The sequence below is a fragment of the Salvelinus fontinalis genome, chromosome 19, assembly GCF_029448725.1.
Source record: "Salvelinus fontinalis isolate EN_2023a chromosome 19, ASM2944872v1, whole genome shotgun sequence".
In the NCBI taxonomy this organism is placed as follows: domain Eukaryota; kingdom Metazoa; phylum Chordata; class Actinopteri; order Salmoniformes; family Salmonidae; genus Salvelinus; species Salvelinus fontinalis.
Window position 1 is genome coordinate 37880697 of NC_074683.1, and position 19538 is coordinate 37900234.

Genomic DNA, 19538 nt, shown 5'->3' on the forward strand with positions numbered 1-19538 from the left:
AACACTGGTCGCCTTGGTTTCATTTTCAGGCTGAGCACTAAACAATTGCATGGTGAGCCTCACTAAATCTCTCTTGATCTGTCTAATAACATAGATTTCACCCTAAGACTTTACTCAACACAATTTTCCAATGATTGTATTGTTTAGCTGGGCCCAATGCTGCTTGTCTCCAGTAAGCCAATAATGTCATGGGAAAATGGTGTCTTGGATAATGAAACACATGAAGGAAATGATAAAAGGTATACTCCCCTATGTTTCCCTCCTTCTTTGGTTTGCCTTGTGTCTAATTTTAGAGATTGAGATTGCCTTGGTGCAGTCACACATGCATGGAATCACCTGGTAATAGATCCAGAGATGTTCCTGCTAGTTTCAGCCCTCTGAGACACCTGTCAACAGTCGGTGCCCACCTCCATTTGCTGCTCTGCTGTATATGAAGACTTCACTAAGACTTCACTGTCCGTGGTCGTGCTGTGGTTTGGTTGGGAGACTCCAAATCATCAAATGTATTTATATAGCCCTTCTTACATCAGCTGATATCTCAAAGTGCTGTACAGAAACCCAGCCTAAAACCCCAAACAGCAAGCAATGCAGGTGTAGAAGCACGGTGGCTAGGAAAAACTCCCCAGAAAGGCCAAAACCTAGGAAGAAACCTAGAGAGGAACCAGTCTATGAGGGGTGGCCAGTCCTCTTCTGGCTGTGCTGGGTGGAGATTATAACAGAACATGGCCAAGATGTTCAAATGCTCATAAATGACCAGCATGGTCAAATGATAATAATCACAGTAGTTGTCGAGGGTGCAACAAGTCAGAACCTCAGGAGTAAATGTCAGTTGGCTTTTCATAGCTGATCATTGAGAGTATCTCGACCGCTCCTGCTGTCTCTAGAGAGTTGAAAACAGCAGGTCTAGGACAGGTAGCACGTCCGGTGAACAGGTCAGGGTTCCATAGCCGCAGGCAGAACAGTTGAATCTGGAGCAGCAGCACGGCCAGGTGGACTGGGGACAGCAAGGAGTCATCATGCCAGGTAGTCCTGAGGCATGGTCCTAGGGCTCAGGTCCTCCGAGAGAGAGAAAGAAAGAGAGAATTAGAGAGAGCATACTTAAATTGACACAGGACACCGGATAAGACAGGATAAGTACTCCAGATATAACAGACTGACCCTAGCCCCCCGACACATAAACTACTGCAGCATAAATACTGCAGGCTGAGACAGGAGGGGTCAGGAGACACTGTTGCCCCATCCGATGATACCCCCGGACAGGGCCAAACAGGCAGGATATAACCCCACCCACTTTGCCAATGCACAGGCCCCACATCACTAGAGGGATATCTTCAACCACCAACTTACCACCCTGAGACAAGGCCGAGTATAGCCCACAAAGATCTCCGCCCCGGCACAACCCAAGGGGGGACTCCAGACTGATACAAATTAGGCAGGATGCAGAAATACCTCCAGATGAGGTCAGTTAGGGGTCCTGAGACACTCACTCCTCTGTCCTTAAATGTCCCAGTCAGACAGCTATAATATATACATATAATGTATCTTATATCTCAAGTACAGTATGTCTCATACAGCGATGGAGAATATTTATTTGGCGGGGTATTGATCTATCTGATCAAGTGGAGAAAGAATGTGTAGACGTTTGTTTTCAACTTTAGCAGTAGCCTGCTTGTAGTTGTACAGTACTGTATGTTCCAGGGGGGTTTTTCTATGAGGAATATGGCTGTGGGTCTGGTGTATCACTGCAGTCCTCTCAGAGCCACCCCCAGCAGGTCCCTACACTGCAGTCTGACTACTCCAACCCACCCACAGTGTTCAGCACAGAGTCACTGGGAGACTTTAAAAGAAATCCGAGCACAATAAGAGTTCGGCATCATCTATGAAGAACAGGCGGCAGCAAAAATGCTTGAAAAGAGCGGCCATAATCTGTGGAGTGTAGGTGTATGAATTAAATAGGAGCTGACTCATGGTTACCTATTCAGGTCCAGACCGGAGTCGTACTCTGCTCTCGCTGCTCCCAGCAGCAATGACACTCTGTGGCATGTTTGTTCCAGCTGAGATCCCCGTCAGTATGTCAAATGTCAAGATGAAGAGGAGGGCTGCATGAGTCACACCATCCTCTGCCTCCCTGCCTTGAACTCAGTCACTGGGGGAACTAATACTGACACTATGGAGAAGGCTCTCTTTCTCCTCCCCTTTTAAAAACACACGTTCCCCACACCGTGAACTGGAAAGTAAAGGAGTTCACGGAGCCCGGATCAGGAGATCAGGGAAAACTCTGGAGATCAACGAGATTCCAATGGATGGACCACACAAAAAGGGTTTCATTACATTGACCGTTGGATAAGCCTTACATTGATCAGTGGAACATTACAAAGTCTCAATGTGGTTCTGTCTTTCACATAACCCATAGATAAAGGCTAACATTAATTTTGTGGAGAATAAAAGTCTCAGTAGCTGAACAGGTTCACATTCAGGATCATGGGCAGTAATGGGGTTAGATGTAGAGAGACAAACCACAGATCAGGTAATAGCATCATAAAGTCATCCAGAAATCGAACATGGAATGAACAGCTAATTGTTCTAGGGGTTTTGGCTGGACTAGGTACGTCTGTAGAGTGCAGGGCCAAACACATGCGTGGACAATGTGACAGCGTTCACAGCTCGCATGTGTTGATACGTTTACTCCTCACTCCTCACTGTTAGAAAAAAGGCTTTCAAACGGGTTCTTTGGTTGTCCCCATAGGATAACCCTTTTTGGTTCCAAGTAGAACTATTTTGGGTTCCATGTAGAACCCTCTGTGGAAAGGGTTTTACATGGGGTGACAGGTAGCTTAGTGGTTAGAGCATTGAGCCAGTAACCGAAAGGTTGCTAGATTGAATCCGCGAGCTGACAAGGTAAAAATCTGTTGTTGAACAAGGCAGTTAACCCACTGTTCCTAGGCCGTCATTGTAAATAAGAATTTGTTCTTAACTGACTTGCCTAGTTAAATAAAGGTTCAAAAAATAAACTGTAACCAAAAAGGGTTATCCTGTTGGGACAACAGAAGAACCCTTTTTATAAGCCTTTTTTCTAAAAGTGTATGATGAGGAGTAAACACATCAACACATTTGGGTTTTCCTATGGGGGCAGCTGAATAACCGTTTTGGTTTTAGATAGCACCTTTTTTTCTAAGACAGTGGAATTCATTCAGCTCAACTGCAGTCAGAGCACCCCCACCTCCTGTCCAGTGCCAAACCCCCCCCACAACGTTTCACGCCTTTCAGAATGGGAACAATGTGGAAGAAAACGAGGGAGAGAGAAAGAAGATGCGATAGAAAGAAGATGAGAGAGAAGGAAGATGAGGGAGAGAGAAAGAAGATGAGGGAGAGAGAAAGAAGATGAGGGAGAGAGAAAGAAGATGAGGGAGAGATAGAAAGAAGATGAGGGAGAGAGAAAGAAGACGAGGGAGAGAGAAAGAAGACGAGGGAGAGAGAAAGAAGATGCGATAGAAAGAAGATGAGAGAGAAGGAAGATGAGGGAGAGATAGAACAGAAGATGAGAGAAAGAAGACGGGGGGAGATAGAAAGAAGATGAGGGAGAGAGAAAGAAGATGAGGGAGAGAGAGAAAGAAGATGAGGGAGAGAGAGAAAGAAGATGAGGGAGAGATAGAAAGAAGATGAGGGAGAGAGAAAGAAGATGAGGGAGAGAGAAAGAAGAGGGAGAGAGAAAGAAGATGAGGGAGAGAGAAAGAAGATGAGGGAGAGAGAAAGAAGATGAGGGAGAGATAGAAAGAAGATGAGGGAGAGAGAAAGAAGATGAGGGAGAGATAGAAAGAAGATGAGGGAGAGAGAAAGAAGATGAGGGAGAGATAGAAAGAAGGTGAGGGAGAGATAGAAAGAAGGTGAGGGAGAGAGAAAGAAGATGAGGGAGAGATAGAAAGAAGATGAGGGAGAGAGAAAGAAGATGAGGGAGAGAGAAAGAAGATGAGGGAGAGATAGAAAGAAGATGAGGGAGAGAGAAAGAAGATGAGGGAGAGAGAAAGAAGATGAGGGAGAGAGAAAGAAGATGAGGGAGAGAGAAAGAAGATGAGGGGGAGATAGAAAGAAGATGAGGGAGAGAGAAAGAAAGAAGATGAGGGAGAGAGAAAGAAGATGAGGGAGGGAGAAAGAAGATGCGATAGAGAGAAAGAAGATGAGAGAGAAAGAAGATGAGAGAGAAGGAAGATGAGGGAGAGAGAAAGAAGACGAGGGAGAGATAGAAAGAAGATGAGGGAGAGATAGAAAGAAGATGAGGGAGAGAGAAAGAAGATGAGGGAGAGAAAAAGAAGATGAGGGAGAGAAAAAGAAGATGAGGGAGAGATAGAAAGAAGATGAGGGAGAGAGAAAGAAGATGAGGGAGAGAGAAAGAAGATGAGGGAGAGATAGAAAGAAGATGAGGGAGAGAGAAAGAAGATGAGGGAGAGATAGAAAGAAGGTGAGGGAGAGAGAAAGAAGATGAGGGAGAGATAGAAAGAAGATGAGGGAGAGAGAAAGAAGATGCGATAGAAAGAAGATGAGAGAAGGAAGATGAGAGAGAGAAAGAAAAGAAGATGCGATAGAAAGAAGATGAGAGAGAAGGAAGATGAGGGAGAGATAGAAAAGAAGATGAGGGAGGGATAGAAAGATGAGGGAGAGATAGAAAAGAAGATGAGGGAGAGAGAAAGAAGATACGATAGAAAGATGAGATAGAAAGAAGATGAGAGAGAAGGAAGATGAGGGAGAGATAGAAAATAACATGAGGGAGAGACAGAAGACGAGGGAGAGACAGAAGACGAGGGAGAGATAGAAAGAAGGCGAGGGAGAGATAGAAAGCACTGGCCTGAGGCCCTAATGATTGTTTGTCATGGCAACCAGATGGCAACACATGAGTTGTGAATCTCACAGTGTAATTTGCAGTGTGTAGGGGGATGATCTTGGCATGTGGTTGGCCATTTCTTATTTACAGATTTAAATGCATGTTTTCCCTTTTTCAAGGCTGACATCTAGCTTTCAAGCTTGAAAACATCCATAACAGCATCTCTTCGGAGCATTTGCTAAGAGTGTGGTAAGCCTATTTGTAGATTAATTGAGAGCGTTCATAAAGATTGATTTGGGGAGATTGCTAGTGCCCAATGATCTCAGACTGGTTACTCATCATCTATCTACCTATGTTTCCTCTGAGTTACTGTAAATGTATCATGCTTGAGAGAACATTAAATATGATGCATAATTCATGTATGAAAACAAAGAGCTAGTAAAGAGCCAAGCCTACAGTCCCCTGAGCAACAGCCCATTCAACCAAACATTAGAATAGAATACAATTGAATAGACATATCATTCTAGAGCACAACACAACTTTCACACCAATGTAACATTGTATGGGCCATTTCTGTCTGAAAAAGAGATGGCCTGCGAGAGAGAGAATGAGGAAGGTATTATGTTGTCCCGAGAAAGGGGCAGGGTAAATTATGCCCCTAACTAGGAGGAATATTTTTCCCTCTGGTGTATTAACAGGTTTTGGTGGACATACTGTATTTGAGTAACAGGTTTTAGTAACATGTTTGAGTAACAGATTTGAATAACATGTTTTTAATAATATGTATTTTTTTTATTTAACTAGGCAAGTCAGTTAAGAACAAATTCTTGTTTACAATGACGGCCTACACCAGCCAAACCCGGACGATGCTGGGCCAATTGTGCGCCACCCTATGGGCCTCCCAATTATGGCCGGTTGAGATACAACCTGGAATCCAACCGGGTTGTCTGTAGTGACGCCTCTAGCACTGAGATGCAGTGCCTTAGACCGCTGTACCACTCGGGAGCCCTAAAGTAAGTAACAGGTTTGAGTAACAGGTTTAAATAACAGGTTTTAGTAAACTAGCCATGTGACTAGCCATGTAAAGGGCAAGTTGGTAGCCTACTGTCAAACATTCCTTTTCTCCCGCACCCCATAACTAACTCTCCAAAACTCAGTCACCCAGACAGAGTAAAATAATAATATGTGAATGTTATCCATCTCTCTGGTGTTAATGACTCAGCAGCACTGGGAGGAGCAGACGGTTTCTAGCAGGGTTAGGGTTCGTTTTTGGCAGAGATAAGGTTAGGGTTCGTTTTTGGCAGGGTTATGGTGAGTTTTCATCAGGGTTAGTGTCCGTTTTTGGCAGGGTAAGGGTTAAGGTTCGTTTTTGGCTGGGTTAGTTTTAGGGTTAATTTTTGACAGGGTTATGGTGAGTTTTCATCAGGGTTAGTGTCCGTTTTTGGCAGGGTTATGGTGAGTTTTCATCAGGGTTAGTGTCCGTTTTTGGCAGGGTTATGGTGAGTTTTCATCAGGGTTAGTGTCCGTTTTTGGCAGGGTAAGGGTTAAGGTTAGTTTTTGGCAGGGTTAGGTTTAGGGTTCGTTTTTGACAGGTTAGGGTTCATTTTTGGCAGGGTTACCTTACCTCCATACCTGAGAAGCAGGGTATCACAAACATGGAACAGGACAGGAACAGCGCCAGAACCGGGTAATACAAAGACATACGACAATTAATGCTGAAGCGGGGAACAGAGCTGGGGAACAGACAGATATAGGGAAGGAAATAACAAAGGTGATTGAGTCCAGGTGAGTGCAATGAATCGCTGATGCGCGTGACGAGGGAAGCAGGTGTGCGTAATGATGGTGGCAGGAATGCGTAATGCAGGGCAGCCTGGCGCCCTCGGGCGCCTGGGGGGGAGAGCGGGAGCAGGCGTGACAGTTAGGGTTCGTTTTTGGCAGCGTTAGTGTTAGTTTTAGTTAGGATTAGTGTCAGTTTTTTGCAGGGTTAGTGGTAGTTTCTTTTGGCAGCGCCTCTCGTGTTTGAGCTTTCTTAATGGAGCATGTTAGGTGCTGTTCACACTGCTTTCCTGGTCCTGTGCTGGGGTAGAGGGCTCTGCAGGTGGCCTGTGATGAACCACTCTGGGGAGAGAGAGTCTCCACACTCCCCATTCCTGCCTCCTTTTAATGGCCTCTATCCACAAATACTGTACTTCCCCTCCCTCTCTGCTTGATCCTTCTCCTCTCCTTAAGTGCATTGCCAGATGCTACCAGATGTGGCCAGATGCTGCCGGATGAATACAGTAGAAATATACAGTAGTCCCGTGTGGCTCAGTTGGTAGAGCATGGCGCTTGCAACGCCAGGGTTGTGGGTTCGATTCCCACGGGGGGCCAGTACAAAAAATAATGAATGTATGTACTTGTAAGTCGCTCTGGATAAGAGCGTCTGCTAAATGACTTAAATGTAAATGTAAAATGTAGAAAGGGCGATATTAAATTAATGCACAGAACTATTCTGATCTATGTAAGTAATTGTGTTTAAGAAATGAGATGGGAAAACAAATGCATATTTTAGTAGCATGTCAAAGTCAAGTAGAACTGTAGTAATTGGCTACTTGTTTGACTGACAGTTGAGTCAAACTGCCTCAGCTCTATCATTGGCTGATTGTATTCTCCAAAAAGTGATGCAATATTTTGAGACTAGCTATAATACATTAGTTGCCCGATCAACATTATGAGACATTTATACAATAAAAATATTTATCTCCTATTGTTTGAGAATGAAACCTTCTATTGTCTAGCATAATTGTTAGCTGATTTTATTAAGGACAGCTCTGGTAATAGAATACAAACAACCAGTATATTTCAAATGGAATGGGACTAATATTTTGCTTGACTGTCTAGCTTGACTGTCTAACTTGACTGTCTAACTTGACTGTCTAGTAAAATGAAAAATTAGAGAGTCAAAGATTCAGACTGTAATAGCAGGAGGCTAGGGGGATTTAAAAGTTGTATTTCCAGCTCTAATAACTTGGTATTAAAGGTAGAGGAACATTGTGACATGCTCGGAGATGCTAATGTGGATGGAGCGATCACAACATAAAGAAAGTGGTGGAGAGACTCGGAAGATTTGGAGCGCAACGCTGTACGTGAATGTCGTTTTACATCACAAAAATGGGGGGGGGGTCCTTGTAGAACATGGTCCTGCCTATAGATTTTTGCACAGCTCTAAATCTGTGACTCCATTAAGAGTTCATTACGCTGCCATTGGGGGGCAGTGTTGTGTAGGCAATGAAGCTGTTGCTTGGTTCTTTTATCTGATCTAGATTTTGTTACATTTTTTTGTAATTTAGCAGGCTATTTTGAAACTTGGTAGCCATGTGCTTTTTCTCCTTGATATTAAGCAGCATATCAACATGGGATAATGTTGTAGGTTACACTGGCAATTATAAGAATAGTTGCCGGAGCATATTATATTTAACTATAAATCTGATTATTTCACATGGAGATGTGGGAAGCTAAAAAGTCTAGCTAACTTGCTATTTCTAGCCATGCTATAGCCAGCTATCTACTACCAGAGATATTGTATATAATGAAGAAGAGATGAGCAAGAAGGCAGGTGGTCTGCTTATCACTGTATTCTCATATGGACAGATTTTGACGGGAGTGGACCCTCTCTCTTTGCCTCTTCCTCTCTGCTACTACTAGCAAGGAAAGACGAAGTGTTGCAAACACATTTTCAGTGAGGATAACGTCACAGCACACAGCTGAGGCACGGCTGCGGTCTTAGAATTTCCCTCTCCAGCCACACACCTACCACCCCTTGTGCTTGTCTGCCTGTTGTGTGTCATTGCTGCGACTTCTGTTGCACAGACAGCTTCTCCCGAACTCTCGTTTGCGGCAGAATTTTGTGGGAAAAGTTGCAGAAACTCACAGTGGCAAAACTCCCCAAAGGCAGCCTGAAAAGTAGCTGAATTTGTCACTAGACTCTTTTACCAATAAAAGTCGCTGGAGAGGTCTGAAAACTGGCTAAATATAGTGACAAAGTCACTAAGTTGGTAACACTGAAGATGATTGTGACTCTTACTTGCTTTCACCACAAATGAGAAGACAACAAAAAATCTTCTGCTATCGCCTCCTTGTGAATGGGGGTCTAGGAAACAGACCGGTGAGGGTATTATGGTACCAAAAGGTGTCTGCTGCTCCAAAAATCTGATTCCACCCACACGCGGGTAGAGGATAGATCAACGGAGTGAAGCTTGTATCAGCCTTTAAAACAACCGTACACGTTAAGTTCATAAATGTAGGCTATACTCTACAATATGATGAAAAATTAATTCACTCCTTGGGTTGTATATATTTTGCTTTTGTTTCATACAAATCAAATCAAATGTATTTATATAGCCCTTCTTACATCAGCTGATATCTCAAAGTGCTGTACAGAAACCCAGCCTAAAACCCCAAACAGCAAGCAATGCAAGTGTAGAAGCAATACAAGCTTATAAGCAGAAATACGTTTCTACAATATCTGTACATAGGAACACTTGCTTATTGCTTCTGTAACACATACTATTCCAACTTAAGATTGATTCATGAAATCCTACATACAGTGCATTCAGAAAGTTTTCAGACCCCTTGAATTTTTTCACATTTTGTTAGGTTACATCCTATTAGTGGGACTATCATTTGTTTTTCAACAGGACAATGACCCAACACACCTCCAGGCTGTGTAAGGGCTATTTGACCAAGAAGGAGAGTGATGGAGTGCTGCATCAGATGACCTGGCCTCCACAATCACCCGACCTCAAACCAATTGAGATGGTTTGAGATGAGCAGCCAACAAGTGCTCAGCATATGTGAAGACTCCTTCAAGACAGTCGGAAAAGCATTCCAGGGGAAGCTGGTTGAGAGAATGCCAAGAGTGTGCAAAGCTGTCATCAAGGCAAAGGGTGGCTACTTTGAAGAATCTCAAATATAAAACATATATTTTGATTTGTTTAACACTTTCTTGATTACCACATGATTCCATATGTGTTATTTCACAGTTTCGACGTCTTCACTATTATTCTACAATGTAGAAAATAGTACAAATAAAGAAAAACCCTTGAATGAGTAGGTGTGTCCAAACTTTTGACTGTAAGTACTGTAAGTATTCAGACCCTTTGTTGTGAGACTCGAAATTGAGCTCAGGTGTACCCTGTTTCCATTGATCATCCTTGAGATGTTTTTACAACTTGATTGGAGTCCATCTGTGGTAAATTCAATTGATTGGACATGATTTGGAAAGGCACATACATGTCTATTTAAGGTCCCACAGTTGACAGTGCATGTCAGAGCAAAACCCTAGCCATGAGATCAAAGGAATTGTCTGTAGAGCTTCGAGACAGGATTGTGTCGAGGCACATATCTGGAGAAGGGTAGCAAAACATTTCTACAGCATTGAAGGTCCCCAAGAACACAATGGCCTCAAGCATTCTGAAATGGAAGAAGTTTGGATCCATCAAGACACCAAGCAATCGGGGGAGAAGGGCCTTGGTCAGAGAGGTGACCAAGAACACGATGGTCACTCTGACAGAGCTCCAGAGTTCCTCTGTGGAGATGGAAGAACCTTCCAGAAGGACAACCATCTCTGCAGCACTCCACCAATCAAGTGGAGTGGCCAGACGGAAGCCACTCCTCAGTTAAAGGCACATGACAGCCCGCTTGCAGTTTGCCAAAAGGCACCTAAAGGACTCTCAGACCATGAGAAACAAGATTCTCTGGTTTGATGTAACCAAGATTGAATTCTTTGGCCTGAATGCCAAGTGTCACCTCCTGAAGAAACTTGGCACCATCTCTATGGTGAAGCATGGTGGTGGATCGAGGGAAAGATGAACAAAGATGAACAAAGATGAACAAAGCAAAGTACAGAGAGATCCTTGATGAAAACCTGCTCCAGAGCGCTCAGGACCTCAGACTGGGGCAAACGTTCACCTTCCAACAGGACAATGACCCTAAGCACACAGCCAAGACAATACAGGTGTGGCTTCGGGATAGGTCTCTGAATGTCCTTGAGTGGCCCAGCCAGAGCCCAGACTTGAACCTGCTCGAACATCTCTGGAGAGACCTGAAAATAGCAAGAGGATCTGCAGAGAAAAATGGGAGAAACTCCCCAAATACAGGTGTGCCAAGCTTGTAACGTCATACCCAAGAAGACTCAATGCTGTAATCGCTGCCAAGAAGCTTTGACAAAGTACTGAGTAAAGGGTCTGAATACCTATCTCATTGTGGTATTTCAGATTTTTATTTTTAATACATTTGCAAAAATTTCTAAATATCTGTTTTTTTGCGTTGTCATCATATGGTATTGTGTGTAGATTGATGAGAAGAAAAAAAATGATTTAAACCATTTCAGAATAAGGCTGTAACGTAACAAAATGTGGGGAAAAGTCAAGGGGTCTGAATACTTTCTCAATGCACTGTAACCAACAAATCCAATTTCGATACATAATTGGGGCATTTATGATAGCGGATCTCTGCAGTGTGTGATTTTCTGTTTGGTCTCCCATCCATTGTGATGCAGCCTCTCTTCACAGTAGCAGCTGAACAAACAATGCAGCTTCCTGTGGGTCTTCCTGTGGGTCTGCAGATATATCAGTACTCCTCTAATAACAATAGAGCTAGCAAGCCTCATTCACTAATAGCAGGGCATACACATGTTTCAGGGAAGCCAGGCTTATTATACTGACTACCTCACATTATGTAGTTCCAAGAAATCTGTCTCCAGTTCTTTGTTACAGCAATACATTCTCTGGTTGCGAGCATGAGCATCGTTTTGAGTTCCAGTTCTGCTATTGGCTGTCTGGTGTACAAATTACTGATAGTCACCGCCTCATTGAAATTATTTACTGTCCTCTCTGTCTGGTGAAGAATAGAAGCCTATTGAGTGAGATGTTTATGCAATAGATTACTATAGAGGACATACACAGTGTTGTGCTACTTCTATCTTGTACTGTAACAGTCACCCCAGTCATAGACTGTTCTCTCTGCTACCGCACGCAAGCGCTACCGGAGCACCAAGTCTAGGTCCAAGATGATTCTAAACAGCTTCTACCCCCAAGCCATAAGACTCCTGAACATCTAATCAAATGGTTACCCAGACTATTTGCGTTGCCCCCCCCACCCACGCCTCTGCTACCCTCTGTTATTATCTATGCATAGTCACTTTAATAACTCTACCTACATGTACATGCTACCTCAATTACCTCAACTAACCGGTGCCCCCGCACATTGACTCTGTACCGGTACCCCGGTATATAGTCTCGCTATTTGTTACCTCCGTCGTCGGAATGAGACCAAAGCGCAGCGTGGAAAGTGTTCATCCTACTTTATATGAATGAACACCAAAACAACAAAGGAAAAAACTAACGTAAAGCTCTGCAGGGCAGACAGCTACTGTGCAAAAACAACATTCCACAAACTAGGGTGGAAAAACTGTCTGCCTAAGTATGCTTCCCAATCAGAGACAACGATAGACAGCTGCCTCTGATTGGGAACCATACCCGGCCAACAAAGAAATACAAAAACTAGAATGCCCACCCTAATCCCACCCTGACCTAACCAAATAGAGAAACAACAAGGATCTCTAAGGTCCGGGTGTGACACTACTGTTATTTTACTGCTGCTCTTTAATTACTTGTCCCCTTTATTTCTTATTCATATTTTTTAAACTGCATTGTTGGTTTAAGGGCTTGTAAGTAAGCATTTCACTGTAATGCTTACTTACAAGCCCTTAACCTGTTGTATTCGGCACATGTGACTTATAAAATTTGATTTGATATTGATTTGATATTCAAATGCATGTCAGATCGCTACATCTGAGTCACTCTTCGACTGTTCCAACACTCTTGTGAATATGTCAACACTAAGGGACCTCTCTGCCCTGTCGGTTTAGTGAAGGGTTGGATAAACAGAGGGGAAAACTCCTTGCAACCTTTCAATAGACTGGACTACAGAGCCTCTCACTGGACTGGATGTCTGATGCCAGGGATAGCAGGAGACAAGGTAAGATACCTGATCAAACTGCTAAAGGCATCAGTTATTACATGCCTGGTCCACAGCAGCACCAACTCTCTCTCCTGCACTCTCTCTCTCTCTCTCTCACACACTATTTTTCATGCTCTCTCTAAGCCTCCAGATAGGTTCTGTTCTGATACTGCCAAGGCAGAGTGTGATTTCCACATCTCAGTCCCACAGAACACAAGGCGTAGGAGACTTCTCTTCTTGCCAGTGGAACCAGGGAGAAGGTGGGTGGATGCCAAACAGCAAAGGCATGAATCAAGCCCAGCTCCATCCATCCACCCCAGATACCACCAGGCGTCTGTATCTTTTATCCCTGTCCCCAGCCCCATCTACACGCAGGAGTAGGCAGCGCGGAGGCACTGGTCCCAGTCAAAGCCCAGAGCAGAGTAGAACAGAGATCTCCTGAATATGAGACTAGGAATGCGGGCAGGCAGGCAGGGAAACTGGAGCACTGCACTGTATGTCTTGCATAGAGGAAGGAGACAGTTCTTTCATTTGTGAACCCTATGCTGCTAACGGGCATTCCACAAACCTTTCAGGGGGCAGGTGATCAAAATAAAATAAATACCAGAACATACTAACTGCATCTGTAGCAAACTTTTTTACATGTATTTCTCATCACAAATTGTAAGCAAGCTAGTTCAGAGGTGCCTCCTAAAGACATGATTGACATGGGAAAAGAGGATAGGCTATCAGTTGATCATTGAGGAGACGACTAATGTAAATCTGCAAGTTATCTAGCTAAAAAAATGTTTTTACTGATTGTGATTTATCTTCTATGCTCTTAAATAATCACTTCATAATATAGCCTAATATTTATTATTTTTAAACTCATAATATATGGCTGGCTGGCTAGTGGCTTGTGTGGATATTTTAGTATATGGTGGTTAGTTAGAGCAGTGGGTTCTCAAACCTCTAGCCCCGCGACCCCCAAAATTGAGTTGTTCAAACCTTGAGAAAATGTAATTAAGCCTACAGCCATAAACGGCTATGCATTTTCAAAATGCAGGATACAAAAATAAACAAAGTTTTACACATTCATTTTTTGATGAAAATCAATCATGTTCGCAGCCAATACCAACTATGGATATCATGTCACTTCTCTGGAATACAATGGCCTTATCCACAAATCATCTCAGAAAATCTCCTAGGATTAAAAAACTGTTTTAAAACAAAAAAACTCCCAGCTCAGAGCAGGTTTTAGGATGTTAAGACACTGCTCAGACAATGATTAAAATCAACTCATATAAGTTTCTCAGATGGTAATCATGACAATTTGAGGTACCGCAAAGGAAAGATAGTGATGAAGCTCATTGACATTGTCGCGATGAGGCATCGGCAACTTTGAACTCCATAGCAGGCTTCAGACAGGTACATACAGAGGAGAGGAGGAGTACATTAAATGTACATTAAATGTTAGAATGGTAAAACGTTGATATCATTTTTGCCTAACACAATCGCTTTGCCTACTCGTACTTATTGCCTAATTATTGCCTAATATGCATGACCTTTTTTAAACTAATTCTGATGGTTTTTAAAAGCGGAATTTTCACAATATTACCGTTATGTCAAATCACTGTTTAACTCTAAATCGTGTTGGCACAGTAGGTATCAAGTCGCCTGCAAACGTTGCAATCAACGTTTGAAATATCTATAATTTTCTTAGAACACAATCAAAGTGAACATAAGCCCTAGATGCCTTTAATTGCCCAATTTAGGCATATTGTTTTAACAACGTGATACACAGTGTTGACTTCATGCGTCAAGTTGTTAACAAATATGCCTAACATGATTCCTAGGACCTTTTCTGAGATGCTTTGTGTATACTAATGTGGATATGCATGTCTGCCTTTGTGCGCTGATGCTAATGATTGGTTATTGGTCGACAATCAAGACACGTAACATTTTGGTTTTGAAGCTCAGGTGAGACAATCATGTATTGCAATACTGTAGACCTATGTTAGAAAATTGGACCCATATCCACAAAACATTGCTGATGTTTTGACGGTGTCGGAGGTGGAACTGCATTAGAGCTGTCAAATCCACAAGTGGTTCCCAGCATTAAACCTAAAGCGGACATTGCCATTGGCTGCATGGAGTCACATTAAGAGAAATTGCATGTAGCCTTGTTTACAAATTACAACACTGGAATGTGAGATGCAATCTACACATGTATTAAAGAAGGATGGTGCTGCAGTGGATAGTTGCCATTTTACAGGTTCCTGACCAATTCAGCTATATTGTGTTTTTTTTACACTGATCGTAACTTTTTTGTGCATAATACTTTCATTTCCTATGACCGAAAAGAGCTTCTGGGCATCAGAACAGGATCACTAACCTCGATTTGGACGATTTCTCCTTCAACGAGTCGGCAGAGTGGACATACTGCTCACTCTGGACCAGGCCCTAACCCTTGTGACTTGAAAGAGGAAGAAACCGTGCAAAAGAGGAAAATGAGCTGGATCCCTGACGTGACTACGTTGACGAGTAAGTAAACTGCCTCTACCCTCCATTTTATTTGCGATCGTACAATCACTACGATACAAACTGGACCCCTGACGGTCAGTGCAGTTTAAAGATGAGGGATGACAAAAAGATGTCATGCGCATGGCCTTATTTCTATTACAGCATATTGAAGGACTGTCATTCATATTCCATTCACCCAGTTCAATGTAACATGGACAGGTTTAGGCTACTACATGATACTCAAATGTTCCCTATACCCATCATGAGGTCGATACAACATAACCTATGAATGAAAGTTTACAACGCAGGTGCACATAGGACAGAGAGACAAATTTGACACATGGACAGACAATGACATTCAATCCCTCCTTGCACACTCTTACCTGCATCAAGCTGATATAGGATGTAATTTGTAGTCCAACAGCTGCAAACAAGAGTTTCTATCGGACAAATTCAAGTATGTTAATCCCCATTTTGTTCCGTTTGCTTCCATTTAAGTAATGTTTTTCAACAGAATCGGCGGAATGAATACACCCCTGATCACACGTAAACACACAGCCACGTTGTATTCCTTCTGGCATCCATGCGCTCTCCTCCTCTGCTTGTGGACTTCAATGCACAACACATCAGCTGTATGTGACCTGGCAAAAAATCATTTCCAAGACAAAATGCCACACACAGCCTAGATTGTTGTCACCATATTAGCTAAAGTAATGTCATAGTCAGCATAGCTAATAGAACTAACGTGTTAGTTGGACTGGGCACCGGTGCAGAGGAAGGCTCCGGCCATGGAGCTGGGTTGGCCGCTGTGCCTGGACTGGGCACCGGCGCAGGTTGCACCGGACTGATGACACCCACTTCAGGGCGGGTGTGGGGAGCCGGCACAGGACGTACCGGACTGGGGAGGCGCACTGGAGGCCTGGTGCGTGGAGCCGACACAGGTGGCACCGGACTGGTGACACACACTTCAGGGCGGGTGCGGGGAGCAGGCACAGGACGTATCGGGCTGGGGAGGCGCACTGGAGGCCTGGTGCGTGGAGCCGACACAGGTGGCACCGGACTGGTGACACGCTCTTCAGGGCGAGTACAGGGAGCAGGCACAGGACGTACCGGACTGGGGAGGTGCACTGGAGGCCTGATGCATTTAGCCGGCACAGGTTGCACCGGACTGGTGACACGCTCTTCAGGGCGAGTGCGGGGAGCAGGCACAGGACGTACTGGACTGGGGAGGCGCACTGGAGACCTGGTGCTTGGAGCCGGCACAGGTTGTACGAGACTGGTAACATGCTCTTCAGGGCCAAGGATTTGCCGAACACACCAAACTAACATCTCTCTCCCAACTTCTCCATCGCCTCCCTGACTGTCTCTGGCTCTTCAGGGCGAGTGCGGGGAGCTGGCACAGATGGTACCGGACTGATGACCCGCTCTTCAGGGCGAGTGCGAGGAACCGGCACAGGACGTACCGGACTGGGGAGGCGCACTGGAGGCCAGATGTGTGAAACCGGTGCAGATGGCACCGGACTGGTGTCACGCTCTTCAGCATGCCTGCGCTGCAGCATTCTCATCGCTACCACCTCTCTCCGGTATCTTTCATCGAATTCCTCCACCGACTCCCAAACAGGCTCTGGCACTCCCCGCTGCTCGACCGCCAGCTCCATGTGCCCCCCCCCCCAAAACAAATCTTGGGGTTTCTGTGGCTGCGGCCCCCGGTGTTGTCGCTGTCCTTCCCGATTACTCTGCGACTCCCACCAAGGAAGGGTTTCGCAACCTCCCATTATCTCTTCCCAGGTCCAACTCACTTTTCCCTCCATTGTACGCTGCTTGGTCCTTTCGTGTTGGGATATTCTGTCACGGTTGTTGTAATGGACGGACAGCGTGTGTTGAGTTCCACATCTTTTATTTAAGTGAAACTTTCAAACAAAAACAATAAACAAGCAACAAAACATGACTTACGCGGTGCAACCAGCATAAACACAAACAATATCCCACAACCCAGGTGGGAACAATGGAGAACTTAAGTATGATCCCCAATTAGAGACAACGATATTCGGCTGCCTCTAATTGGGAACCATACCAAGTACACCAACATAGAAATAGGAAAACTAGTACACCCCCCCTAGTCACGCCCTGACCTACAACACCATAGAGAACCAAGGGCTCTCTATGGTCATGGCGTGACAGTTGGATAGTCATAACCAGCTAGCTAACATAGCATCCCTACAGAGTGCTACCCTACAGAGTGCTGTTGAGGCTATTGTAGACCTTTGCAAAATAGAGTGTTTTAATAAATTTTTGGTGATGTGATTATATTTAGTATAGTTTAATCTAAAAAGGATAACTTTTTAAATTTTTTACCATTTTTATCTTTATGAATTTCACTGAGGAGGATGGTCCTCCCCTTCCTCTTCTGAGGAGCCTCCACTGAACTGGACGAACTCTGTTCGAGACTATCCTATCACCGGGACCTGAAGAACTGTAATATCCTGTGTTTCTCGGAGTCATGGCTGAACAAGGACATGGAAAATATACACTGAGTATACAAAACATTCCACTTTCCATGACATAGACTGACCAGGTGAATCCAGGTGAAAGCTAGGATCCCTTATTGATGTCACTTGTTAAATCCACTTCAATCACTGTAGAGGAAGGGGAGGAGACATGTTAAAGAAGGATTTTTACATCTTGAGAAAATTGAGACATGGATTGTGTATGTGTACCATTCAGAGGGTGAATTGGCAAGACACAAATTTAAAGTGCCTTTCAACGGGGTATGGTAGTAGGTGCCAGGCACACCGGTTTGTGTCAAGAACTGCAACGCTGCTGGGTTTTTCACGCTCAACAGTTTCCCGTGTGTATCAAGAAAGGTCCACCACCCAAAGGACATCCAGCTAACTTGACACAACTATGGGAAGCATTGGAGTCAACATAGGCCAGCATCCCTGTGGAACACTTGACTCCTTGTAAAGTCCATTCCCCCAACGAATTGAGGCCATTCTGAGGGAAAAAGGGGGTGCAAGTCAATATTAGGAATGAGTTCCTAACGTTTTGTACACTCATTGAGCTCCAAAACTATTTCTGGTTATTTTGTCTCTGTTCTCCAGCACTTTGCATTTTAAATGATACAATGACTATGACATTAACCAATAATAAATAAATAATAAACAATGATGCTCTAATTAAAAACCATTAAAGAAAATAGAGGATTTCTATTTCAGAAAGGAATAGAAATCCTTTCAGAAAGGACACCTGAAACCCCACCTCTTTAAGGAATAAAGTAATAAATAATAAAGTAATCCTTCTAACCCCCCCCCCTTAAAAGAGTTAGATGCACTATTGTAAAGTGGCTGTTCCACTGGATATCATAAGGTGAATGCACCAATTTGTAAGTCGCTCTGGATAAGAGCGTCTGCTAAATGACTTAAATGTAAATGTAAATGGTAGTCACTGCCAACAAACAAGAATGTTATCATTTTCAGACAAACACATTACTTCCTTCAGCACACTACTACAACAGTGAGACTGTTTTGGAATAAAATACTCAATATATTTCCTTTAACATCCTCTGTGTTGTGTGCTTATTGTTTAACCATTGATATGTTCTAGGTCATTTTGAGAACTTAAGGAGCATCAGGTACTGCTGGAATATCTACCAATAGCATGTCCATCTTCTTGTGATAAATTACACTGGTCACTGTTCAAAACATTTATAAAGTATTAAGAAAGTATGAATAGTCCTCACTTTAGATTAGTAAATGGTTTATATGAACATTTATTAAACATCTTATGAATCATTATTACAGACTGTAAAAGTAGTTTATAAATGCATGAATGATGAATAAACTATTTACTAATCTATTATAAATGATTTATTGCAAAGTGTTATTATAAAGTCTTACTAATCTCTATATTCATTCAGACTCAACAGCATCTGAGAGAGCTGCTCTTGCTTGACCCCTGACCTGGCAGCAGTGATGTAGTGAGAGTAGTGGTAGAGTTCATAACCAGTATGTTGAGGTTGAAGTTTCGACTTCAGTCTCCTTCACTGTTGTGCTTAATAATTAATGCATATAGTAGTCATTTATAAATGTGAGAATACCTAGCTGACTAACATTTAACAAATGTGGGAGTAATGATTAATGGTGAACAAACTGTAAATGCCTTACAAATGGTTTATTACTGAATGTTATTATAAAGTGTTACCCATAATTGCATCTTCTTA

General features: G+C 43.4%; 1 protein-coding gene across 1 annotated transcript in view; it reads right to left on the reverse strand.

The window, feature by feature from the left end:
* Nucleotides 1-2244: 2244 nt before the first annotated feature.
* LOC129816186 (trace amine-associated receptor 13c-like) overlaps nucleotides 2245-19538 on the reverse strand; it is an 18659-nt gene continuing 1365 nt past the window's right edge. The window contains exon 2 of the mRNA XM_055870425.1: nucleotides 2245-2278. Coding sequence (XP_055726400.1) covers nucleotides 2245-2278 — 34 coding nt within the window. The remainder of the gene's footprint in view (nucleotides 2279-19538) is intronic.